Source organism: Bufo bufo, chromosome 5 (assembly GCF_905171765.1).
Source record: "Bufo bufo chromosome 5, aBufBuf1.1, whole genome shotgun sequence".
Classification (NCBI taxonomy): Eukaryota; Metazoa; Chordata; class Amphibia; order Anura; family Bufonidae; genus Bufo; species Bufo bufo.
Window position 1 is genome coordinate 466292174 of NC_053393.1, and position 27764 is coordinate 466319937.

General features: G+C 41.2%; 1 protein-coding gene across 2 annotated transcripts in view; it reads left to right on the plus strand.

The window, feature by feature from the left end:
* Positions 1 to 2201: 2201 nt before the first annotated feature.
* Positions 2202 to 27764, plus strand: part of LOC121002339 (solute carrier family 22 member 13-like) — a 52191-nt gene continuing 26628 nt past the window's right edge. For both annotated transcript variants that reach the window (XM_040433778.1, XM_040433779.1), the window contains exons 1-8: positions 2202 to 2576; positions 4482 to 4585; positions 6939 to 7093; positions 11748 to 11916; positions 18210 to 18330; positions 18838 to 18932; positions 21950 to 22164; positions 26600 to 26708. In XM_040433778.1, coding sequence (XP_040289712.1) covers positions 2202 to 2576; positions 4482 to 4585; positions 6939 to 7093; positions 11748 to 11916; positions 18210 to 18330; positions 18838 to 18932; positions 21950 to 22164; positions 26600 to 26708 — 1343 coding nt within the window. The remainder of the gene's footprint in view (positions 2577 to 4481; positions 4586 to 6938; positions 7094 to 11747; positions 11917 to 18209; positions 18331 to 18837; positions 18933 to 21949; positions 22165 to 26599; positions 26709 to 27764) is intronic.

The following is a 27764-nucleotide window of genomic DNA, read 5'->3' on the forward strand; positions in this document are numbered from 1 at the left end:
ACAATCATGAGAAATCCTTGTGGTGTGTGGGTGAGCATTATCCTGCTGAAATATGCTCACTACTAGGATTTGTTGCTAAAGACGATACAATTCCAGTCCATAGCAGTCCAGGTTTCTGGCTGTCAGGTGGCAACATCTGTCTGTCAAAGGCAGGACATGTAATGGTCGTCGTGACACCACATTTTCTTCTGCTAAGCGCCTGGAAATAATCCAGGTAGAGACAGGAGTGTGTAAAGAAGGTGCCACCTGTGTACAGTATGGATAGTGGACCACAAAATTGTGTCCATTGTAGAGGCATGTCTACCAGTCAACGATCTCTACCTAAAAGTAGCCTCTGAGAACCTTTTTATAGGCAGCAAGGGAAACATACAGACCACACTGGTTATCATCTATACATCTGCCTGAGACATAACTGTGTGTGACTTTTCTGACATTTCTGTCTGGGTGCATTATTTTTTCAATGAGTGCATGCACTGTACTAGATTACAGCAGATGTGGTAATTGATTCAGGGATTTATGACTATATTTTTGGAGTCAGGAAGGAAGATTTCCCCCTAGTAAAAGGTAGTTGGAGGCTGTCTGAACAGGGTTTTTGCCTCCCTTCAGGATTTAGGTTGGACTTGATGGATCTGTGTGTTTTTTCAACTTTATGAACTACGTAACTATATATTACATTCCTGCACCTTCACTCCAACAAATTTTGCCAAGAATACTGTAGTAAGATATATGCATCTATGTCTTGTCGTCACAGATTGGCCTCTTTTACTACACTGCATATATTGTTGCTTTCCTTCTGCTAATCACTGCCCCTATCACAGTGATGGCTAACCTCCGTCACTCCAGCTGTGGTGGAACTACAACTCCCAGCATGCTCCATTCATTTCTATGGAGTTCTGAGAACAGCCAAGCAAGGGTGCATCTTGGGAGTTGTAGTTTTACCACAGCTGGAGTGTCGGAGGTTAACCATCACAGCCCTATCACATACTGCCCAGTCCCCACAATCACATGGCTTCCATAGTAAATTCATATTGAACATTACACTGACCCAGAATCTCTTAAATCAGGGATGCCCAACCTGCGGCCCTCCAGCTGTTGCAAAACTACAACTCCCAGCATGCCCGGACAGCTTACAGCCATCAGCCTACAGCAGGGCATAATGGGAGTTGTAGTTTTGCAACAGCTGGAGGGCCGCAGGTTGAGCATGCCTGTCTTAAATTATTTGCATCTCCAGCTCAGTATTTCAGTGTTTGGGTTGATGGTTGACACAGTGGCATTTATAACAGTAAAGGCTCATGCACACGACCTTTGTTGTTTTAAAGTCCGTTTTTCACTGATCCGTTATTCGGTATCTGATGTTTTTTTTTTCTCTGATTTAGGCTACATGCACATGACCATATGTATTTTGCGGTCCGCAAAAGAAAACGGATAACATCCGTATGCCATCCGTTTTTTTTTTGCAGATCATTGTAAAAATGCCTAAAACGGACAAGAATAGGACATGTTCTATTTTTTTTGCGGGGCTACGGAACAGACATACTGATGCGGACAGCACACAGTGGGCTGTCTGCATTTTATGCGGACCCATTGAAATGAATGGGTCCGCATCCTATCCGCAAAAAAAACGGAACGGACATGGAAACAACAACATTCGTGTGCATGTAGCCTTAAGTCCTCTTCCGTTCCATTATTGCACAAAACATATCTGTATGGTTTCCGTATTTGATCCGTTTTTTTGTGGATCGTATACAGAAACAGTAACTTATTAATCACCAAACACATGAGCAATATGGGCTAGGCAAAGCATTTCTACACTATGGATCCGCAAAATACGGATGAAATACGGATGACATATGTTCGTGTGCATTAGCCCTTCGTTTGTGGAAAAAGGGGATGTGGAAGTTTGCTTTTTTTAAACAAAAAACTACAAAACTATTCTAGCAGAATCTAACACTAATCCACAAATAAGGACAAATACAAAGGTGTCCAATCTCTGGGCAGTTGCTTTTTGAAAAATGGCTGTGATAAAAATACAAGAGTATTTCCAGGCAAAGTTCTCATAAATTACAAAAGTATTGCATAAAATTAACCCAAGGGATAAATGTGAGACTTTGGCTCTTTCAAGGTGGCACGTTGACAAGGATTAAACATTAATTTCTGTCTGTCTCACTGAAGCATTTCACTCAACTCTGAATCAGATGACAATGACGGACTTTGGGGAAATCCTAAAACATGTTGGAGAATTTGGTCGCTTTCAGAAATGTTTGGTCTTCATGTTGTGTTTCCTGAGTGTGTTTAATGCCTTCCACATGTTTGGGCAGGTGTTTATGGGAATCTCTGTGCCTCACCACTGCAATACCAACTGGATCCTGGAGAAAAACCCAAATCTAACTGAGGACTACCAGCTGAATTTAACCATCCCTCGCAATGAACGTGGAGGCTACGAGCAATGCCTCATGTACACTCCAGTGAACTGGAGTATTGAATCCATTGAGAGGAATGGACTAAACAGCACGGAGGAATGCCGGAATGGATGGGTGTACGACACGTCACAGCAAGAGTCCACGCTGGTCACTGAGGTCTGTACACATTTAATCATCACTAGTAAACCTTCCACATTAGATTGTACGGAGATCCTTCGCCTCCTCCACACAGATTCATAGTTTGCAGCAGCACATTCCTGTTTACACAGGGAGATCTGCTGCCGACAATGATTTATTGTGCAACATCAAAGATGCTTTCACCAAATGAATGAGCATTTGCTTGTTTATCAGGTGATCGGTGGTATGTTTACACAGGCCAATTATCGGTACCAACATTCATTGCTGATAATGGGTCCAATAATTTGCCCAATGATCTGCTTTCGTAAAAGCATCTGTACTTTGCAACAAAATTTTACGTCCAAACTGTGGCACAATTTTGGATCAAAATGTGTTTTCTTGGGTCACGTCCTCTATCCTTCTAATCCACATTCTTTCCAATTAAGCAATTTTTAATGGATTTTTCTTAAACTACATACTCCAAACTGCACCAAAATTTGGCGCAATTTACAACATCTAGGTGCACTCTCATTCATAACTGTAGGCCAATGTTATTTTTATCATATGTCTTACATAGAGAGACATTAACAAATCTATATTGTCACTGTACTATATTGAATATAGTCATTATATATAATGTGCTAAATACTGTATATGATACAATAATACAGGTTACAGGACAACAAGGTGACTTCTAATCTTAATCATTTATAGTAGGGTTAACATTATTCCTTATACTAAACACAAACTGCTTCAGAACCTCTTTGTTAAGGGCAGTACCATTGCACCTGAGGCTCAGCTCCTTTTCATTCCTGGATACTCTCCCACCACATGTACTCATGCCTGGCCCTGAAGTCTAGCGCACAGTGTTTGGCGGTATATGGCTGGAGATCGTGCTGCCGTGAGACTTCAGTGCCAGGAGTGAGTACATCTGCACTGCCTGGACCTGTCAGTCAAAGTGCTGGGGTTCTGCCGGGAATGAAAAGAAGCAGAGCCTCTGGTGCAGCTAAGTGCAATGGCACCTCCCTCGTTTCACTCAGGGGCTAATTAGCATAAAACGAAAAAGCCGATTTCTCAACAGAGGCCACCTATTGAAATGCAAAACCATTACAATGTACTGACAAGTGCGTTTCTCGTCCATCCGCTCAATGAAGCAGATAACGTGACTCATCTGAGAAGGCAACACTTTGCCAATCAGTGGAAATCCAATTCCAATACTGCTGTGAAAATGAAAGCCTTTTCTGCAGATGTAACTTCCTTAGCATAGGTGCAGTGACCATCCGTCTGCTTTGGAGTACCCTATGCAGTGGGGCTCGCTGGACTGTTGTTTTCGACACACATCTGGTAGTCGCCTGGTTTATTTTGGTGGTGAGCTGCTTCACTGTAGCCCGTGAGTCCGCCCTCGCGCACCTTCATAACGAATATTCACCTCTCACATCAATAGCACGTGGTGCTCTGCAGTTTCCATGTCACTTATTCACCATGGCGCCATTTGTCCACTCACGATACACTTTCACCACAGCAGCACATAAACCGTTCACAAACTGCGCAGTAACAGAAATACCGCCACTCCCGGCCCAAAAGCCAATAATTATCCCTTTTTACAACTCTGATAAATCCCTTTTATCCATGACAGCAACGAGGGATGTGTGTGCAGACTATCACACACCTTATCTACCCACCAAGACAGCTCACCGCACGTGACCTCCTTCATGAGCTACGCGCTGGTGATGTCGAAAGTGGGAAGTGGTCATAATAATGTGATTGGACTGTGTATGTTTACATTAAATCACTTCACTATATACTGTACGGCATGATAATCTGTCAGAAATTATAAATGTATGTAGAAGTAAAATATTCAGTGTACAGGTTTTTGATCACTCATGTTTAGAGGGTACAGTATAATTTAGCCTCAATATAATTAGAATATTTTTTGCCATTCAGTTCAACTTGGTGTGTCACAGAAAAGAAGAAACTGACATTTCTCAGGCCATTTACATGTCGGGACTCCTTATTGGATCCATTATTTTTGGTCCCTTAGGAGATAGGTAAGTTGTTATTATTAGCAGCATGGTAGGTTTGTACAGAACAAACATTTTCTATACTAGATCCTCTAGGTTGTGAATAAGGCTACTTTCACACTAGCGTTCGGGGCTCCGCTTGTGAGCTCCGTTTGAAGGGGCTCACAAGCGGCTCCGAACGCATCCGTACTGCCCTAATGCATTCTGAGTGGACGCGGATCCGCTCAGAATGCATTAGTCTGGCGGCGTTCAGCCTCCGCTCCGCTCAGCAAGCGGACACCTGGCCGTGCGGAGGCAAGCGGATCCGTCCAGACTTACAATGTAAGTCAATGGGGACGGATCCGTTTGAAGATGACACAATATGGCTCAATCTTCAAACGGATCCGTCCCCCATTGACTTTCAATGTAAAGTCTGGACGGATCCGTTCAGGCTACTTTCACACTTAGAAATTTTTTTCAACTATAATGCAGACGGATCCGTTCTGGACGGATCCAAACGTCTGCATTATAGGAGCGGATCCGTCTGAGCAGACATCAGACGGACCCGCTCTGAACCGTAGTGTGAAAGTAGCCTAAGAGTCATGATGAGAAGTTAAAAGTTATTTTGTTTCCATGATATTGATGACCTGTTTCCAGCACAGTATCAGATCGGTGGGGGTTTGACTCCCGGCGCCCCTGCTGATCAACTGTTTGAAGCGGCTGTGGTACTCATTCCAGTGCTACATCTTCCATTTTTACCTGCACGCTGTCTACATTGTAGCGGTGTTGCAGAATAATGACAGCTTCCTCTCCCATTGAAGTTAATGGGATGAAAGCTGTAATTACTTTAGCACTGCTGTTACACTGTAGACAGCGTGCAGGTAAACACTGAAGAGGCCGTAGTGCCCGAATTAGTGCCGTGGGCCCCTTAAATAGCTCATTGGTGGGCTGCTAGGAGTGAGACCCCCACCAATATGATACTATGAAAATTAAATTTCCGACTCATTATAGGATTTGTCATCAAAACAATCCATTTGAAGCGGGGCATGTGATCCTGTGGAGTATTAACAAAGGACCAGTACAATGCAGAATTCTAAAAAGATGTGGCTCTAGAATTGCCATTATATGGAGAACACAAGTATTTAGGACACAGATATGTCAACAGAGCGAACAGGTTCTCCTTTTCTGGCATCTATTAGATTTCCTAGTAGCCAAAATCAATGGGTGCATTTAATCCTAGGAGTACTGGATGAGTCAAGTATGTACTACAGTACATAGATTGGTCCTGGCGGCTTTGTCATGAGTCCATGTCATGAGTGGCAATTATTCATGAGTGGCAATTATTCCTCTTTAATGCAGGAGCTGTCCCTAAGAGTCTTAGGGCTCATTCAGACGATTGTATGAATGAGTCCGCATCCGTTCCGCAATTTTGCGGAACAGGTGCGGACCCATTCATTTCAATGGGGCTGCAAAAGATGCGGACAGCATACCTTGTGCTGTCCGCACCCGTAGTTCTGTTCCGCGGCCCCACAAGAAAGATAAAGCATGTCGTATTCCTGTCCACAATTCATTTCTATCATAGTGCCGCCCATGTGTGGTCCACAAAATGCCGAACTCATACCACCGGTATCTGTTTTTTCTGGATCCACCATTTGCAGACTGCAAAACACTATGGCCGTCTGAATGAGCCCTAAGGGCTGGCATTTTTTGCTGAAATAGCAATTCTAGAGCATTTTGTACATTTCTGCTATTGTTCATTTTTTCCTCTTGGCAATGTGTGAACAGATTACCAATTATATGTTATAATTCCCCTTGTCAAAGGGGCCTGTCCATAGTTAGTTTGACACTCTCTTATCAGGGCCAACAATCTTTGTAGGGACATTATTGATTTATACATTTTCAGGAGCAATAACAGAGGAATGCAACAACACAAGATATTGCAAGGGGTCTTTATAAAAAGTATAACCGAAATTATATATTTTTTTCAGAGTGAATGATATTATATTATCTACTATTATCTACTACAGGGATCTGGCCCTGAATTGTAATATACTGATGGAAAACATTATATGAAGAATATAAAATATCCCAAACAGCAAAACCTCACCAGCACCTTCACTGTTAGCACTTTCCTTTCAAAAGGATGTCTCATTTTTATAAGATAGTTTTGAACTAGGATCAATATACACCCCAAGAGAACATAAAACTATGAATAAAAGTTAACCAACGTTAACATTAATCAGATTACAAAGTGTAGAATCCCCTAGACCTAAGTCATATGCTATAACTCACCTTGACTGCACAGTATCACATCTTTGGCAAAATATGATACTAACCTCTTTGTATGACAATAGAATTGTACAATTAACATTTTATGTATGTTTATCGCTGTGTTTTAAAGGATTGGGAGGCGTCCTGTTATATTAATCTCCATGTTACTAATGTTCTCATTTGGCATCGGAGCGGCATTTGTCACAGAATTTTACGTCTACATAGCATTGAGATGTGTGGTGGGAATGGCTATGTCAGGGGTCCTGATTAACAATCTTGTATTAGGTAAAAATACTTTCCATTATTATTTTCAGATGTTTTATGTTTATCTGACCAATGAAATTTTTAAAAAGGTTCCAATGCAACAGAGTTGTCTAGTTTGCTCACCTAATCCTATTTACAGTTGCAAAAAAAAGTATGTGAACCCTTTGGAATTATATGGATTTCTGCACAAATTGGTCATAAAATGTGATCTGATCTTCATCTAAGTCACAACAATAGACAATCACAGTCTGCTTAAACTAATAACACACAAATAATTAAATGTTACCATGTTTTTAGTGAACACACCATGTAAACATTCACAGTGCAGGTGGAAAAATTATGTGAACCCCTAGACTAATGACATCTCCAAGAGCTAATTGGAGTGAGGTGTCAGCCAACTGTAGTCCAATCAATGAGATGAGATTGGAGGTGTTGGTTACAGTTGCCCTGCTCTATAAAAAAACACACACTAGTTCTGGGTTTGCTTTTCACCAGAAGCATTGCCTGATGTGAAGGATGCCTCGCACAAAAGAGCTCTCAGAAGACATACGATTAAGAATTGTTGACTTGCATAAAGCTGGAAAGGGTTATAAAAGTATCTCCAAAAGCCTTGCTGTTCATCAGTCCACGGTAAGACAAATTGTCTATAAATGGAGAAAGTTCAGCACTGCTGCTACTCTCCCTAGGACTGGCCGTCCTGTAAAGATGACTGCAAGAGCACAGCTCAGACTGCCCAATGAGGTGAAGAAGAATCCTAGAGTGTCTGCTAAAGACTTACAAAAGTCTCTGGCATATGCTAACATCCCTGTACGATACGATATGTAAAACACTAAACAAGAATAGATTTCATGGGAGGATACCACAGAGGAAGCCACTGCTGTCCAAAAAAAACATTGCTGCACGTTTACAGTTTGCACAAGAGCACCTGGATGTTCCACAGCAGTACTGGCAAAAAATTTGGTGGACAGATGAAACCAAAGTTGAGTTGTTTGGAAGAAATACACAACACTATGTGTGGAGAAAAAGAGGCACAGCCCACCAACATCAAAACCTCATCCCAACTGTGAAGTATGGTGGTGGGGGCATCATGGTTTGGGTCTGCTTTGCTGCGTCAGGGCCTGGATGGATTGCTATCATCGAAGGAAAAATGAATTCCCAAGTTTATCAAGACATTTTGCAGGAGAACTTAAGGCCATCTGTCCACCAGCTGAAGCTCAACAGAAGATGGGTGTTGCAACAGGACAGCGACCCAAAGCATAGAAGTAAATCAACAACAGAATGGCTTAAACAGAAGAAAATACGCCTTCTGGAGTGGCCCAGTCAGAGTCCTGACCTCAACCCGATTGAGATGCTGTGGCATGACCTCAAGAAAGCGATTTACACCAGACATCCCAAGAATATTGCTGAACTGAAACAGTGCTGTAAAGAGGAATGGTCAAGAATTACTCCTGACCGTTGTGCACGTCTGATCTGCAACTACAGGAAACGTTTGGTTAAAGTTATTGCTGCCAAAGGAGGTTCAACCAGTTATTAAATCCAAGGGTTCACATACTTTTTCCACCTGCACTGTGAATGTTTACATGGTGTGTTCAATAAAAACATGGTAACATTTAATTATTTGTATATTATTAGTTAAAGCAGACTGTGAATGTCTATTGTTGTGACTAAGATGAAGATCAGATCACATTTTATGATCAATTTGTGCAGAGATCCATATAATTCCAAATGGTTCACATACTTTTTCTTGCATCTGTATGTTACCTTATCTATGTTCCACACTGATGGACATTGCGAATGTATCCACCATGTTAGGCAAATACTTAGGACAATGATTGTGAATGAACGATCATTGCCGGCTCGTTTCGATGCAACCCCCATGATTGCTACTGCCATTGTTTGTTTTCATACGGATACATTGTTAGTTGGCAGCAGATCTTGGTTCACACAGGATAATGCCCTGCCCACCAACGATGATTTTAAGGACCATATTAAAGATGGTCAAGGGCACCATTACACAAGGCAGTTGTTGGGAACAAGCATTCATACAAACATTCTTCCCTAGTAACCAACCCAATCCTCAACCTGTGCAAAAAGTCCCTTAGTTCATGACCATAGTGGGGCTCACAATCTAATTTACTTATCATAAACAACCTAAAGCTTGTTAAAAGGGAACCTGTCACCATGAAAATGTAGTCCATTCTGCAGGCAGTTATAGAGCAGAAGAAGCTGAGCAGATTGATATATAGTTTTATTGGAAAATATTCAGTAAATAGTCAATTTAGTCATCTAAATCTCTGCTTATTCTGAGCTAAGAAGTCATGTGGGTCGGGCCTAATCAGTGACTGATAGTTATCTTCATATGCACACTCACACAGGAAGACGGACTAATTAGGACCGCCCACATGACTCTTAGGCTCAGAATGAGGAAAGACATAGATGAATAATAAAATAAAACTAATACTGAATCTTTCCCCACAGAACTTTATATCAATCTGCTCAGCTCCTCCTGTTCTATAACATGGTTCCTTATAGGAATGCTCTCTTGTCGAGTCATCCCATATTTTATGCAGGATCAAAATTCATCGTGAACAGGGGATGTGCTTTAGACAAAAATGAAACTGCATGGGGACCAAACGAACATAGTAAAACTTAATTTACATAAAATATTCAGTATGGCTTTTTGCTATTTTAATAGCTTTCCAGAAAATCTTAGTGAGCAATAAATGAGTTTAATGCTCAGTCTTGCAAATGCTTCCTTGTAGAGGAGAGATGGCTTTCTTGATGCAAAGTTCCAAGGAGTGATAACATGTTGCTCCTCTCACTTCCTCAGCTAACACTACAGTGAACTAAGTACATCACATAGCTTTCTACAAAGGCAGAGTCAGGATTGTTAACCCTAACTGATCCATACAGCCGAATACTGAGTTATAGAATACATCAGAGCATTATGTAACAAAAAACTACTTTGCAAGTATCCTATTCTGGGGTACTGCAAGTGTCTGTACAGGAGACTAAAAGCTTGACAAATTATATTAACTTTTGCTCAGAGGGGAAAGTGAGGTCACACAACAGGGCAATTTATGCTAAATATGTACTTTAATAGGGCTGAGCCCCTAATAAATATTCATGAGCAGTAATTTTGATTGAAAAACACATGTAAGCTGGAAGATCACAGTGTGAATTATATAATGACAATAAACATCTCATAAATGAGAATTATATTGGTGCTTGAAACTTTGTGAACCTTTCACAATTTTTTATATTTCTGCAAAAAGTTGACCTAAAACTACATCAGATTTTCATACAAGTCCTAAAAGTAGATAAAACCAAATCAAATAAATGTGTCAGAAACATTAGAGTTGGTCATTTATTTGATGAGGAAAATGATCCAATATTACATGTCTGTCTGTGGCAAAAGTATGTGGACATCTAGGATTAGCCGATGAATTAAAGGTGAAATTAGAGTCAGGTGTTTTCAATCAATGGGATGACAATCAGGTGTGAGTTGGGTGACCTGTTTTATTTAAAGAACAGAGATCCATCTGTAACATCCTGAAGTATGTCACTAAACTTCTGTTTCCCTGCTACATCATGTCAGGTGTATATGCGTATTGTCACTTTGTGTAATTTAACTTTGCATTTGCCATTATATGTATTTTTAGGCCTGTATTATATATTTGCTGTAATTTCAATGTACACCAGCAGGTGGCAGCCATGTGTAGCAGACCATAGTCAGTTAGTATCTAGCCTTGAATAGTTGATTCCAGCCCGTGTGAGCAGAAGTGGGCTGGTCCCATGTCCTGTCTCATGAGGAGGAGAAGGAAGTTAGTTAGTGTGTACCAGCCCCCCGGCTGGGGAAGGCTGTGTTGGTAGGAGCTCCCAGTTACAGGGATCTCAACCTAGGATCCAAACCTCGGCTGAGGTTAAAGATCACTCTTCCCAGCCTGAGTCATCTACCTCAGCTGGTGACAAGCAAGCAGCCCTCCAGAACTATAGATCTCCAGGAAGAAACCACCATACCCTGCGAGCAGTCCTGTGAGTACTTATCCAAACACCAGGAGAAGCTAAGTACCTCCTCAGCTAGTCAGGCCCAAACCAAGCAGACTACAGACAGAGCAGAAGATAGATACCTGCCAGATCTACTTAGGCGTATGACAAGAAGCAGAATATATATATAGTGGTTTGCCGGCAGCAGATCGTTATTAGACAGCACGATCTGCCACCGACAAACTATAATTTTCAAGCCTGCTTAAAAATCACAATTGCCCGATGAACAAGTGTTTGCTCGTTCATCGTGCAATCGGCTGAAGTATTACATTGCCAGATGATCGTTAACAAACGTTCATACGAATGCTTGTTAGCAATCATCTGCTGAAAAATTTGCAGGTGTGATACAGCCTTAATATTTTAACTAATTTGTTTAATTTGATTATCTTTATCTACTGTTAGGACTTGTGTGAAAATCTGATGAAGTTTTAGGTCTATTTATGGAGAAATATAGAACGTTTTGAATCTGAAGGGTTCAAAAACTTTCAAGCACCACTGTATATTATATATTTTATTATTATATTTATTATTTAATCATAACATCTGTACAAAAAGATCTAAAAATACAATTTCAGTGACTTTTTTTAATCAGTTTTCAAAGAAACATTATGCGACTTTTATTTTACAGTTGCTGAGTGGGTGGGATCTTCTCATCGTGCATACGCCACTATCACCGGCCATGTCTGCTTTGCAGTGGGACTAATGGTTCTGGCCGGGCTTAGTTATGGCATTAGGAACTGGAGGTGGCTACAAATTGCTTGCTCTGCGCCCACGGGCTTATTATTCTTCTATATTTGGTAAGGAAAGGTAACATGACATAGCGTAAGGTGGAAATTGAGAATGTTCTGATTTTTCTACTTGTGATCTGGAAGTGATAATATAATATATAAGATAAAATGTAATAATATATTATTGTGTTTCCAATATCAGATTTATATATCACCGGCAGAGCCTGTAGTTGATACTGCTGTGTGATAATGGATTGTATTGAGAATTTAGATAAAATTATAAATGGATAGCCAAAACATTCAAATGTTTGCATACGGTCTGTTCCACATAGTCAATATTTTGTATCAGTATTTGATCAGTATTTGTAAGCCAAAACCAGAAGTGGGGCCTACAAAGAAAAGGTATAATAGAAATAATTTTGCCTCTTCTGTGTTTTGGACCCACTCCTGGTTTTGGCTTAGACTACTTTCACATTAGCTTTTTTTGCGGATCCGTCATGGATCTGCAAAAACGCTTCTGTTACAATAATACAACCGCATGCATCCGTCATGAACGGATCCGGTTGTATTATGTCTTCTATAGCCATGACGGATCCATCATGAACACTATTGAAAGTCAACGGGGGACGGATCCGTTTTCTATTGTGTCAGAGAAAGCGGATCTGTCCCCATTGACTTACATTGTGTGTCAGGACGCACCACACACCACCACCACATCCGCAACCAAATGGAACGGAATGTATTTTGGTGAATTCCGTTTTGTTCAGTTCAGTTTTGTCCCCATTGACAATGAATGGGGACAAAACTGAAGAGTTTTCTTCCGCTATTGAGATCCTATGACGGATCTCAATAGCGGAATTGAAAACGCTAATGTGAAAGTAGCCTTACAAATACTGATGTAAAAATACTGACCATGTGAAAGAGGCCTAATACCAAGTTAGAAATTTAGGACAGAAAAGTTTCTTTCTAAATGAGAAAAAGCAGGTTCTAAATTTTTGGACCATTATACTAAATAACAAGAACTATAAAAGCATAATAAAAGTTTTTAAATTTTGTTTGCATCACGTGTATTAAAGTAGTGTGCAAATGTTTTAGGCAAATGTGTGGAAAAATGCTTCAAGGTTACAATGCTTTTCAAAATAGAAGTGTTAATGGATTATTTCTCTCAATTAAGAAAAGCTAAGTGAATGAAGAAAAGAGAAATCTAAATCAAATCAATATTTGGTGTTACCAGCCTTTGTCTTCAAAATAGTGTCAATTAGGTACACTTGCATACAGTTTTTGAAGGAACTTGGCAGGGATGTTGTTCCAGACATCGTGGAGGACTAACCACAGATCTTTTGTCAATGTAGGCCTGCTCAAATCCTTCTGTCTCTTCAAACTTCATAGTAGTTTGTCATGTAGTAAGTATTCCTATACAGCAGAAGTATCATTTCATATTTCACTGCAGGTTAAAATGTAGCTGTATAGCGTAGTGGTTAAAGGGTTTCTACCACTTCATTTCACATAATTAGCTTTCAGACACTAGCGATCCGCTAGTGTCTGCTCTACCGAACCATCCTAATATAATTGCTTTTGGGGCAGCCGTTTCGCTAAAAAAAGAACTTATATAGATATGCTAATGAGCCTCTAGGTGCTATGGGGGCGTCATTAGCACCTAGAGGCTTGGTCTACCTTCACAAACTGCCGCCGCCCAGCGCGTCCCTCCAGCCCGCCCATCTCCTCCGGAATGCGATCCTCCCTGTGAGCGTATGTATTCGGCACATGCGCAGTGAATGTCTGACCGCTTCCCTGCTCAGACATCTCCACTGCGCCTGCGCCGATGACGTCATAGTGCTCCGAGGAACAGGTGCAGTGGAGATGTCTGAGCAGGGAGATGTCATTAGCATATCAATATAAGTTCTTTTTTCAGCGAAACGGCTGCCCCAAAAGCAATTATATTAGGATGGTTCGGTAGAGCAGACACTAGCGGATCGCTAGTGTCTGACAGCTAATTATGTGAAAACAAAGTGGTAGAAACCCTTTAAGGTTTTTGGCTCTAATGTAGAAGGTTGTGAGTTCAAATACTGGCAGAAACTTTCAGAAATAGTTTTGACAAAAAAAAAATCTTAGTTTACTTACTTACATTCTCGCATCTTTTGGACAAATCATCCTACCACAATACTGTGCCGCTGTGCTCCCCAATACAATACTGGAGAAACAGATAAACCCCCTGATAATACTAGTACCACACAGAGCCCCGCATATAAAATACCCCTTCTTTGTGGCCTCAGTAGATGCCCCCATAGTGTCCCCCAATAATGTGCCAGTAAAAAGGGACCCCCATAATGCCCCCCAATAATGTGCCAGTAAGGGACCCATAGATGCCCCCCCATGTGCCAGTATCAAGTGCCAAACCCCCCCAAGTGCCAGTATCAAGTGCCTCCCCCCATGTCCCAGTATCATAGTGCCATATCTCCCCCCCCAAAGTGCCAGTATCAAGTGCCTCTCTCCTTCCCCCCACTATGTGCCAGTATCATAGTGCCATCTCCCCCCCAATATGCCAGTATCAAGTGCCTCTCTTCTTCCCACCCACCTCCCCATGTGCCAGTATCATAGTGCCATCTCCCCCCAATGTGCCAGTATTAAGTGCCCCTCTCCTTCTCCCCCATGTGCCAGTATCATAGTGCCATCTCCCCCCAATGTGCCAATATCAAGTGCCTCTCTCCTTCCCACCCACCTCCCCATGTGCCAGTATCATAGTGCCATCTCCCCCCCAATGTGCCAGTATTAAGTGCCTCTCTCCCTTCTGCATAGACCTCAGTGGGACCCGGCACCCTCCCCTCTTTAGAGCAGGGGGTGCCTGGTTTAATGCTCGGTTTCTCCCATTGACTTCCATTGTGTTTGGGTGCTCTGTAGAACATCCGAGCATTGCAAAGTGCTCTACCAGAGCACCAGAGCACCCGAGCGCTTTGGTGCTCGATCAACACTAATAGTGACACAGGGGCCCAGGCTGGGTACAAGTGCACAGTACCTTGTAGATAGAACAAAGTCCAGCTCTCAAGTGGTAGAGGTGCTCTGACCTGCTCTGCACGGATCCGGACTGTGTTCACACCCAACCTAAAAGTCTAAATTGATCCAGCGAGTAAAATCAATGATTCTTTATTTCTTCATTTAAAAAAATGTATTAACAAGTAATGCTCCTGCATAAAATCAATGCGTTTCAACCATAAGACAGGTCTTCATGGATTCATAGTATAAACTATCATACTTTATACTATGAATCCATGAAGAAGACCTGTCTTATGGTTGAACGAATGAAGAAATAAAGAATCATTGATTTTACTCGCTGGATCCATTTGGACTTTTTTGTTGCACAAGTGCTTTTTCCTTCCCTCTCCTATGTACTGTATGTAGCTCCCGATACTTTACATTAAATGCAATGCATTACCTGTTTTATTGCAGTATGTGAGTGAAATTAGGTAAAATAATTTTTTTAGAATTAACCTGTAGATCCTCAAATTAAGTTTTATAAGATGGTGGAACTCTTCCCCAATACATTGTTTACAATGTTATAATATGATGCGTGTTTCAGCCCAGAGGTGGGAAGACTAGTGTTACCAATCCATGGGCATTTCATTTGTAATGTAATATATGATCACTGCTTTTTAGTATAATATTTTAAATCATGTTCCAATCTTGTCTAAATTGGGAGTGGCTACTGCTGGGTCAATCAGTCCGATGCACAATGGTAGCAGGGAGTTGTGATCCAGGTCCCGCTTCCTACAAAAAAAAGTGCTGTTAGTCTATGTGATAATGCGGTGGGAACTCCACACACACTGGTGCTATTGTGGGGGACAGAACTAACTTACTTGGTGTAAAATGAGGATGGGGCATAGCCCAGTGGCAGCAGCAAATCAATGCACTTAACAAGAGTTAGCAGGATTGATCATGTGTGTCCCATATGGCAGTGCAAAACTGCTCTTTGTCAGTCTTAAAAAGTCTGATGAGTTCTGATGAGGGCTCTCTCCACAAGTACGATATGATGTTGGATCTCCATAAGCGAATAACTAGGCATACATCCAGAAAACACTGCGGTTGTGACAGGGCGTTACGGATCTAGGTGAGAGCCAACAAGTAGGGTAAGCCACCATTACCAATCATTTGTACATAGTTGGAAATGATCAACCAATATTAACCGGACAGATTAATATCAAAAACAATATAGAAAAGTGAGGGGGCACTCCAAGAGGGATGTCTAGATGATATAGATATTTATTAATATATTAAAAACATACCCTTAAAACCATTAAAACATACATAAAACACATATGCAAAACGTCACTGGTAGGGTCCCAGCATCAATCTACATAGAATTGACAACACTTACAGTCTGATTGCAATGGTAAAGACAGAATGAATGTCCCAATCATATGTTGCAACAGTGTGCAATTTCACTGTAACCAATGACGTTGAAGCTATAGTGATGCTTATCACTAGCGGCCCTGTGGCCCAGTCCTATTGGGGCAACGATGATGGTGGTGTCCCTTAATCTGATGTTTCTGGACAAGCAGAGGTATATACCAAATTTGGAGACTGAACTCCAGCTACTTACAGTCTCTCGTCGCTTTCAGTGTTGCGGTCTTACCCTTCCTGGCTGTCTCTCCGCAGCGCTGGTTTCCAGGCGGCCGTACACTCACAGCGTCTCACGTGGTGTACTCGGCCAAGACGTGGCGTCCCACGTGACCTGGTTACCTGGGGTGCCGGCTGGACGCTGGTTTGACGTCACTGGTATGCGACTTGAGCTCCGGTTCTATGCCGGTAAAGAATCTAGTGTAGCGATATCTTTGTCTTTGTTGTAGAAAGCTTTCTTGTTCTTTCCAGGAATCCACGCTCACTCGGTATTTGCCAGGCAAATACCGAGTGAGCGTGGATTCCTGGAAAGAACAAGAAAGCTTTCTACAACAAAGACAAAGATATCGCTACACTAGATTCTTTACCGGCATAGAACCGGAGCTCAAGTCGCATACCAGTGACGTCAAACCAGCGTCCAGCCGGCACCCCAGGTAACCAGGTCACGTGGGACGCCACGTCTTGGCCGAGTACACCACGTGAGACGCTGTGAGTGTACGGCCGCCTGGAAACCAGCGCTGCGGAGAGACAGCCAGGAAGGGTAAGACCGCAACACTGAAAGCGACGAGAGACTGTAAGTAGCTGGAGTTCAGTCTCCAAATTTGGTATATACCTCTGCTTGTCCAGAAACATCAGATTAAGGGACACCACCATCATCGTTGCCCCAATAGGACTGGGCCACAGGGCCGCTAGTGATAAGCATCACTATAGCTTCAACGTCATTGGTTACAGTGAAATTGCACACTGTTGCAACATATGATTGGGACATTCATTCTGTCTTTACCATTGCAATCAGACTGTAAGTGTTGTCAATTCTATGTAGATTGATGCTGGGACCCTACCAGTGACGTTTTGCATATGTGTTTTATGTATGTTTTAATGGTTTTAAGGGTATGTTTTTAATATATTAATAAATATCTATATCATCTAGACATCCCTCTTGGAGTGCCCCCTCACTTTTCTATATTGCCATTACCTTTTGTGGGTCCTGAGGGTAGGACCAGAGGGTGAGCACCTATCCGTACGGAACGGGGGTGAGCCGCTGTACGCTTTCACGTTTTTTTAATATCAAAAACATCGGACCCCCAAGGAGTCATAATAATCACCAAAAAAATTAATGAAAATAACTTACATATGTATGAAGATCCAAACAACTTTATTGTAAGTATATATAAACATATAAACAATACATACATATATAATAAAACAGGCAGCACAAGGCGGGACACACAGATGAGTAGCAGGACCCAAGGAGAGGCCGGGAGATCGATGCACGAAATGACAGGGAAAAAGAATGCTAGCTGAAAGAGTTTGGGGCGTTGCTGCTATGAGGTTTTGAGATATGCTCTTTCAGCTAGCATTCTTTTTCCCTGTCATTTCGTGCATCGATCTCCCGGCCTCTCCTTGGGTCCTGCTACTCATCTGTGTGTCCCGCCTTGTGCTGCCTGTTTTATTATATATGTATGTATTGTTTATATGTTTATATATACTTACAATAAAGTTGTTTGGATCTTCATACATATGTAAGTTATTTTCATTAATTTTTTGGGTGATTATAGTTGGAAATGAGAAACTGTTGTGAAAGTTAAAAGTATCTGCGCTTGACTGGTAACTGTAATTGTGGTTTTGGGGTCCTGATCACATCAGCCTCTTCCCAAGAGACCATACTTTACAAGTTTACAGTTTTAAGGCAATAACTGGAGATCTGCATTAAATATAGACTTATTGTTTTCATATGTGTAATCCTACAGGGTTCTTCCAGAATCACCACGATGGCTTTTAATTAATGGCAAATATGAGGAAGCAAAAAATCTTCTTCAAAAAGCAGCACATTTTAATAGACGGACTATACCAGAGGAATTACTGCTACAGGTAGCAAATCTCCCTGTCTACAGTCTAGGTAGAATATTCTATTGCAGAGGATAGCTCAAAAGTCCTTGGACAAATGTGTCACTTCTGTCTGTGGATCTCCCAATCTCTCTATCTTCTGGCCATGATGCAGTCTCAAAGATTGCTGCTGTTCACCTTCCTTCCTTTCTTAGCCTTTTCCACTGGTCCCCCTGCTATTGTCTACAAGGAAGAAGAAAAAGTGCTCATGGGATTTGTAGTCCACTTCACATCAAAAGAATCAGCACTAATGCCTGCTGCTGTGAGTCCCTGCTTGTAATTCACAGTCGCAGCATTCACTAGACCAGTGATGCCCAACCTGCGGCCCTCTAGCTGTTGCAAAACTACAACTCCCAGCATGCAATATCAGTCTACAGCAAGCCATGGTGGGAGTTGTAGTTTTACAACAGCTGGAGGGCCGCAGGTTGAGCATCCCTGCACTAGACCCACAGGGGTTATATTACAAAATTCTAATTTTGACATTTCTCCCAGTTACAAGAAGAAAAGCAGAGTAAATCTGGAACTATGCTTGATCTGTTCAGGATTCCATATTTAAGAAAAGTAACTCTTGTCATGAGTTTTGTGTGGTAAGTTCTACGACAATACACCTAATTATGTCTCCCTTGTACTCAGGAGAATGTACAGTACAGATAATAACATCTTGTCTCAGACTTGAGTATTTCCATTCAGAGCTTTTTTATTTCTTGGGTATGGAGAAGAATTGTACACATAGAAACCTATTAGATCCTGCAAATACTGTTAATGGTTAATCATTTTACTTTGGTTACTATACTGCATAAACATGGATAAAAATTTTATAGTTTTTCCTCTCTAAAGTTTAATTACTTTAAAGGGGTTGCCTGAGACAAAAATTCTCAGGGGGCTGGACATGATATACAAAGAAAAAAGGACACTGTTCTTGTCAAAGCATCCCAGTTCCAGTGCTGTGGCTCCTGTCTCTGTTTGCGGTCTCCACTGGGCCAGAAGTGTAATGTGCATATGTCTACTGTCGGCCTTTCAGTGGCTTTAGAGGCCACGTCAGGTGAAGTATAGATGTCTAGCTGGCAGGCTTCGATAAAATTAACTTCCTTGGTAGTGTTAGTGCAAATTGTAACTAATTTGGTGATTAACAGTTTCTTAGGAAGCAATCTAGCGCAGATCATTACGGATGCAGCGATACCTAATATGTCTATTTTTAATTTTTTGTTTGCTATACTACTCAATTGTCCATTTATGTATTTTCAGTTTTCACGTGGTCGCAATGAAAATTTTTTTTTGCTGGGTGCTTTCAATTTAATTAAGTATCATATATATGTGATTACTGCAGCAATACCCACGGTGTGGCAGCATGTCACCCACTCACACCTAATGGTCATATCATTAATTGAAAACACCTAACTTTTATTTCACTTTCAAATTAAATGATAATTCTAAAGGTTCACATACTTTTGCCACTCACAAGCAATGATGGCCAGTTCGCATGGTTTGCCTGCGAACATATGCGGGCTGCCATCTTTTTTTCACAAGTCCGGCGAGGCACAGGTAAGCCCTTACCTGTCCCTGTGCCACGAGCCGTTCTGAAAACAAATGCGGTCACCGGGAGCAGGCAGTTCCGAGAACAGCCCGATGAAGGCCCCCGGTGGCTGTTCTCGGAACTGCCTGCTCCCGCTGACCGCACTTGTTTTCAGACCGGCTTACCTGTGCCTCGCCGGACTTGTGAAAAAAGATGGCAGCCCGCATATGTTCGCTTGCGAACAATGTGAACTGGCCATCACTGCTCACAAGCATGTAATATGGGATCATTGTCCTCAATAAATAAATGACCAACTCTAATATTTAGATACGTTTGATTTGTTTATCTTTATCTACCTCTAAGACGTGTATGAAAATCTGATATAGTTTTAGGTCAATTTTATGCATAAATATAGAAAATGTAAAAGGCTTACAAACTTTAAAGCACCTCTGTGTTAATACATAGTTATCAGATCTCCCTTTAGACATCTTTTTTCTAAACTAAATAATTGTTTCCTGCCCTTGAATCTGTTCAAACTTTGATATGTCCTTCTCTGTAAAGTGGTAGAACTATCATGTGCATCTACACCCATGTCAAGAACATAGTACAAGAACATAGTGCGCCCCATGATCTTGTTAGCCTTGGCAGCAGCTGCCTGACTGATTACTACAGTTAAGGTTACTGTCAACTAAAATTCCCAAGTACTATTCCATGCCAGTCTTACCCAGTTTTTTACCATTTGGTATGTACTAGTGATATGTATTCTCCCTACCCATTTGCAACTTTTCTGCCCAAGCTTTCAACCAGCTGTAGTAATATACATTACAGTCCTTGTTTTTGTTCATTACCTTACACAGTTTACTATCTGTAAAAAATATTGTACTGTGAAACTCTTCAGCAAGATCTTTAATGAAAATATTGAAGATTACTGAGTCCATTACTGCTCGCTTAAATACCTCACTTGTGACAGTGACCCAATTTGAGTACGTACCATTAATAACCACCCTGGTTTCTATCACTGAGCCAGTTACCCACACATACAAATTTCCCCCCAGTCCAAGAATTCTCATTTTATGTACTGTACTAACATTTTATGTGGCACAGTATTAAATGCTTTGGAGAAATCAAGAGATTACATCCAATGACTCACCCTTTTCGAGTCTAGAACTTGCCTCCTCATAGAAACTGATTAGATTAGTTTGATAGGACAAGTATTTCATAAATACATGCTGATATGGCCTTATACACTTATTTGCCACCGATGTACATGATAAAAGCCTCTGATGAGTGTGAGTGGCAATCTCTTGTACAAGCAATGGAAGATAGTGAACTTGCTATACTTCTTCCCCTAGCGACACTAGTTGCATGTAGAATTCCAGTGAGTGAGATACAATGGATGTGCTTTTAGGTAATTTATTGAATGCACTTTGAGAAGTTATGTGATAGATGTCAAATAAAATCCTGTCTCCGGATCTGTGATGCATATCTGGCAAACAGGAAAGGGATGCATAAGACAGGTTTCACCTCAAGAAGAGGAGTAACAGAAAGAAAAGAATATGGAAATTACAGCCTCAGATAATGTACATAAACCAAATATAACAATGGCGACAAGATGGCAGCAGAGCACAGTAAGTATAGTGGGTAACAGATATACCACTGAATACAATGAAAATGGAATTTAGTTGGGAAGCCAATAGCTGGGACAGCACAACACATATTTTCATTAAGAAACTACAGGATAGCATCTCTTAGAAAACCTTCAGTGTGCCACCCATAGATGTTAAAATAATAGGCCTACAGTTTCCGAACTCACTTTTTGACTCCTTTTTGAATATTGGCACCATATTTGCTATATGCCAATCCTGTAGAATAGACCCTGTCATGTAGATTCCTTAAATATTAGAAATACTGTAGGGTGTATGCCATCTGAATCTAAATCCAAATAACCTCAGTGTACCAGGTAACTCTAAAAGGTGGTGTTGATACTACTTATTGTGACAACATTCTACGTTATATTAAAAAATCTTTAGTTTTTTAATTTCCATTTCTTTACATGTTGAGTTTCATTTTAAACTTTTGATGTGATTGCAGGTTTGTAAACAGTCTGGTATATTATGGTCTGAGTTTAAACGTTGGTAGCTTTGGGCTGGACATATATCTCACACAGCTTATATTTGGTGCAGTAGAAATTCCAGCTCGCCTTGGATCCATGTTCATAGTACAGATCATTGGACGGAAACTAAGTCAATCTCTGTGCCTTTTATTGGGAGGAACTGTGTGTCTGGTCATTATTGCCATACCAAAAAGTAAGACATGATATAATTATCTTGTTATCTAAATTTGGAAAAGGAGGTTTACATTTTAAAAAAATTGGAAAGTGAACAATATTTTGGCTTTCAAGGAAAAATCTGTATTTAGCATTTTACATAGAATTTAATTAGTATAGATTTCTAAGGATTATATTTATAGTACGCATTTGCAAGATCATAAGTGTTAGGAGATTGCAGTTACTCCCAGACTTTGGTACCTTACTGGACCAAATAGTCAATCTGTCATTTTAAATATGATATGATAGAGGTGCCCGTCATCATCTTATTCCATCTCCCCATGTCAATAATCATGAATCATCAGTTGATTTACAAGGTATCTGTGGGAAATATCTGTTGTGGAACACGGATTTGACAAACATTTGTTTTCTCTCTTACATAGTTTTGTGGTTCAATCTCTTTTTATTAAGACAGTTTTGAAATACAATAACAAGGTGATATAGGCACAGAAACATTGTGTCTCCATCAGTAAAGCTTGACATAATGCAGTATCATAGGCAAACGTAGCTACATAATACAGTGCAATACCAAGAACAGATGTAATAGAGACAGTAATGTAATGTAACCTAGGTAGAAATACAGGTGTAGGGTACTATCATTTATTAAAAAGTGCAAAGGGTGAGGTATATAGAAACGATAAGACAGGCAAAAAAGAACACAGACTCACAGACTTACATAGGAGACCGGACAGATACAAGGGATTAGGGTGGGTAAGAGTGTCTACGTTATCAGAGACACTGACCATCTAGGTGACCTGTGAAGGAACAATGCCATTGATCAGCCAATCCGAGAATTGCAAGGACTTGCGGAACTGAAGCCAAGGCTCCCAAGCCTGTGCAAATGCAGACACCAGGTCGTGATCTTCAGCCCAGAGCTCCTCCATGTGAACAAGGATATCGAGTGCAGATACCCAAGTTATTCTCTGAAGACTCTCAGTTGCTCTCCATCTGCGGGGAACTATTTGCCTCATGGCCAAAACAAAGAGTCTGAGTGATCCTCTCTTAATCTGTTGGATCTGACCTGGAAAAACAGATAACAAGGCTACTGTAGGTGAGGGAGGTACAGTAGACCGGTAAAGGGAATTATATAAGGTGAATACATCTCTCCACAAAGGAGCCACCCCCGGGCAATCCCACCAGATGTGAAGCAATGCGTCGACCGCCGCCGAACAACACCAGCAGGTATCAGGTACAGAAGGATAAAACTGGTGGAGCTTTACCGATGTACTATACCACCGAGTCAGTATCATGTAGTTGAGTTCCTGCAGTCTACACGACACTGATGATTTATGAGTAAATAGTAGATATCTACTCCATTGTTCCACTGTAAGAGTGGTGCCTATTTCTTCCTCCCAAGTGATAATGAACCTAGGAGCTGTTGCCGAAGCATTGACTGCCACATCCCCAATCTATCCAGTGTTCAGTAAATTGTAAATGAATGAGATAGCGTGTCCAGGTGCCGAGTCCGCAACACACAGTTTTTCTAAGTCTGATAGAGGGGCACATAACTGCGATCCAGGTGCCAGGGAGTTAATAAAGTTGTGTGATAAGTCATTGAGAGGGCGCAAGCCATTACTGTTGTAGAGGTCTATAACCCTAGTTAAATTCCCACTCGGGGATCGAAAGGTCAGAAAAGATTTGAGGCCCGGAGGCAGAGCTGGGTGGTCTGTTAAGACTGTAAGAGGGCCTGGTGTTGTGACTAGATTAAGTTCAGATGCAAACTTGCTCCAGGACTTCGCCAAAGAAAGCATAAGTGGTGAAGGTTGAGGGTGGGGCAACTGGGCCTGTGTAGAGGATGGGAGCCAAAAAATACCTGATGCCAAGTGTGGCGCCGTTCCATGTTCTATCTCCACCCACAATTGCGTAGAGCAATTAACAAGAAGGTCAAGGACACAATTCGCAATCGCTGCCCTGTAATATGTGAGAAAGTTGGGAAGGCCCACTCTGCTGAAGGTCTTTGGATGCATCAGCAGACTATAGCTTAACCTCACCCTAGAGCTTTTTCATATGAATTGAGAAGTCAGTCTCTTGAGGCAGCCAGTAAATGCTTGAGGGATCCCACAAGGGATCGTCTGAAATAGATACAGAAGTCTGGGTAAAATGTCCATCTTAAGAGCATTGATTTTGACAAACCATGAGATTTGGAGTGAGGACCACCTCTGGAGATTCAACTCAAAAGGTGGGAAGGATTTGCAGATAGGTGAACTTAATGGATTGTGCAGCCCATTGAAAGGAGAATGCTTCCCTAAGTTGGGTGGATTCTCGGTGATGGAGGGTGATATTCAATATTTCTGACTTCTGGATATTCACCTTGAAGTTGCTGGGACGTCCAAAGAGCTCAAATTCTCAGATGGCAACCCTCAGCCCTAATGTTTTAGATGGTCAGATAAGCAGCATGCCTCACCCCTAATGTTTTAGAGGGTCCGCTCAGCAGCAGACTCTCACCCCTAATGTTTTAGATGGTCAGATTAGCACCAGGCCCTTACCAGCAGGCCCTTACTCCTAATGTTTTTGAGGGTCACCAGTAGGCCATCAATTTTTCAAGGGTGTGTATGATGCCCTCCTTTATGTGTAATATTGGAGTGCCAGTTCCTTGTAATTTTTGGCAGCCCTTTCTCTTAGTGCATAGGCTTTATGAGTGTAAGAGTCCCACTACCTGAACAATTGTACCACAATTTGAATGAGGCCCTCCTTTATGTGATATACAGGTTGTATAGGAGTGCCTCTTCCTTGTAATTTTTGGCAGCACTTGCACTTTACATACATGTAAATATACAGGAAAGAATGTTTCCTAACAATTTTTCCTCTAAATTCGATTTTATCTTCGGTTTTGTGCGTATTATTGTCAATCTGTAAAAGTGGTGTACTACTCGGACAGCATTGTTCCCATTAGCGACCTGGGAGTCCTAGATGCATCCAGACATCCCCCCCAAATGCTGTTCCCGAACCATTTCGGTGGTGTTTCTATCAATTTCGGACCTTTTCCTATGAACCAGACACCCTCCCCTCTTCAGAGCAGGGGGTGCCTGGTTTAATGCTCGGGTTCTCCCATTGACTTCCATTGTGCTCGGGTGCTCTATAAGTTTTCTATTCGAGCACCTGAGCACCTTGGTGCTCGATCAACACTAATGGCATACAATGTAGTGGGAAGGGGGAAAAAAACTCCAAATGAGGTGGAATTGGGTTTTGTTCCTACTGCGTTCCCTTTGCAACAAAACTGACCATGCACTTCATTTTCTGGGTTAGTACAATTACAACGATACCACATTATATATATATATATATATATTTATATATATATATATATAGTTATTTTTTCTGTCTAAATTGTGTAAAAAGAAATCAAAACTTTGAAAAAATTTTTTTTACATCATCATATTCTGACCCCCACAACTTTTTTTTTATAGTTATATCTACTGAGCTATGTCGGGGCTCATTTTTTGCGGAACGATCTGTAGTCTTTATTGATGCCATTTTGGAGTGTGTGATTTTTTGATCACATTATATTTTTTTAAATCAGAAATGTGATAAAAAAAATAGAGAATCTGCCATTTTGACCCTTTTTTGCCATTCGCCGCATTGGAAAAATATTTTTATATTTTAATAGTATGAGCGTTTTCAGACGCGGTGATGCCCATGATGTTTATATTTTTTGTTATTTATTTTTTTATTCTACGGAAAGGGGGTGATTTAAATTTATATATTTTTTTATGTTATTAGCTCATGTTTGAGGATACAAAACTCCTTTTTTTTTTATTCTGAACCATCATGGTTCTTATAGATCCATGATGAGAGGAGAATTGCTAATTTCTTATGTTGGCCTGCCCCCTGCTGGCCAAAATAAGAATTGCAGCTTTCATTCCCTGGGTCTCTTCAGAGAGACACAGCATATTCAATTGAATTACCGACATCCTCTTTGTATGCATTGGATGCCGATAAGAAGCCTGGAAGCGCACGTTTCAGGTTTTTTTTAGCACTTGATCACGGCATCTAAAGGCTTTAATGACTGGGATCGGCATTGTTGCCAGTCGTGGTCATTACATGTGGGTCTCTGCTGTTTGAAACAGCAGCGAGCACATTGTTTACCCATCTTTCCAGCACCGTACGTGTACGGAGCTGGTAGAGAAAGGGTTAATAAGTTAGTTTATTATATATATACTGTATATCACTGAGGTAGTTGCACATGCTCAGTTCTTTCAACTGTTTCCAGCTTTTTTAGAAGCTACAGGGAGTTGCCAGCTTGAATAAATCTAGCAGCGCAATTGGAACAATGAATCTCTTGATCCATATGAAGTACAGATGTGGTTCTAGCCGTGTTAGGCATTGTTATATACTATATTGATTTTATTTTTTAACATTAATCATGGGATTACAAAATGGGTTATTTTTAATCTCTTTTTTTTTCTTCTTTTAAGCGTTACCTGTTGTCGTCACTGTGCTTGCAGTTATTGGAAAATTTGCCATTGCAGCCTCTTTTTCCATTTGCTATATTTATGCAGCAGAGGTATTCCCCACAGTCATCAGGTGAGTGGTTTACAAAAATCATATAATCGTTACTCTACCAGAAAATATAAAGGGCAAGAATGATAGTAAGGCCTCATGCACATGGCAGGGCTAAGTGCACAGGACATGTATAGCAGCATGTGGAATTCCTACGGTATTACTTCATGAGCTTCTATACAACACCATATTACAGAGGCAGGTTTAGGACCAATGCATGTGGCACAGCGGCTTTATGTTGGCACACAAAGTACAGAGCTATACAATGCTTCAAATGGTTGTATGTAAAGAACTATTCTCCCCCCAAAAGCAATACAATGTCACAATTTCTGTACCTCATATCTGAGGCATTCGGTATCTGATCCTACAATGCCTCTTATTAAATCTGTGTCCCCCATTAATGAGAAATCAGCTCTAGCCCCTCGGAGCACATTAGCTTCTTTGCTTTCCAACCTTAGCCACTACCCTGACTGACAGGACCAGGCCTCCTCACTATGGTCTTGCCTGTCTGGAAATGCTGCATGTGCCAGGTCATCTTTAATTGATGCATGCTTAGTACATCTCTTAGCTTTCCCTAATGATGAGATGCCAACTGCACATATACCGACCCTATCAGTCAAGGGGAGCAGCTAAGGGTGGAAAGGTAAAATCTGAGATGTTTTGAGATGCTAAGAGATATATTGTTTCAATCAGCAGGATCAACCATACCCGGCAGTATGCCTTGTTTAATAGAGTTGGACCTGCTGACAGATGCTCTTTAACCAATTCATTACTAGAGTGTTTACCCAGCTTCCTTACCAGGCCAATTTTAAAATTTAAGAACTTCGCCTATCCAGCGACATACTGTAACTAAAAATAAGTGTGTCCCATAGCAAGTTTTTGAATGTGCTCCCCCCCAGCAACTTCCTTGCAACCCCTTCCTCCCATGCAGCACGTGACCTAGTGACTGGCCACAGTAGTCATGTGCCCCATGTCAACATGTATGGTGATGCAGAGAGACCCTGGACCTGTAGAAGAGTCGGTGGTGGAGAGATGGAGCCAAAACCTAGTGGCAGAGATCAGGTACATATGATCACCACC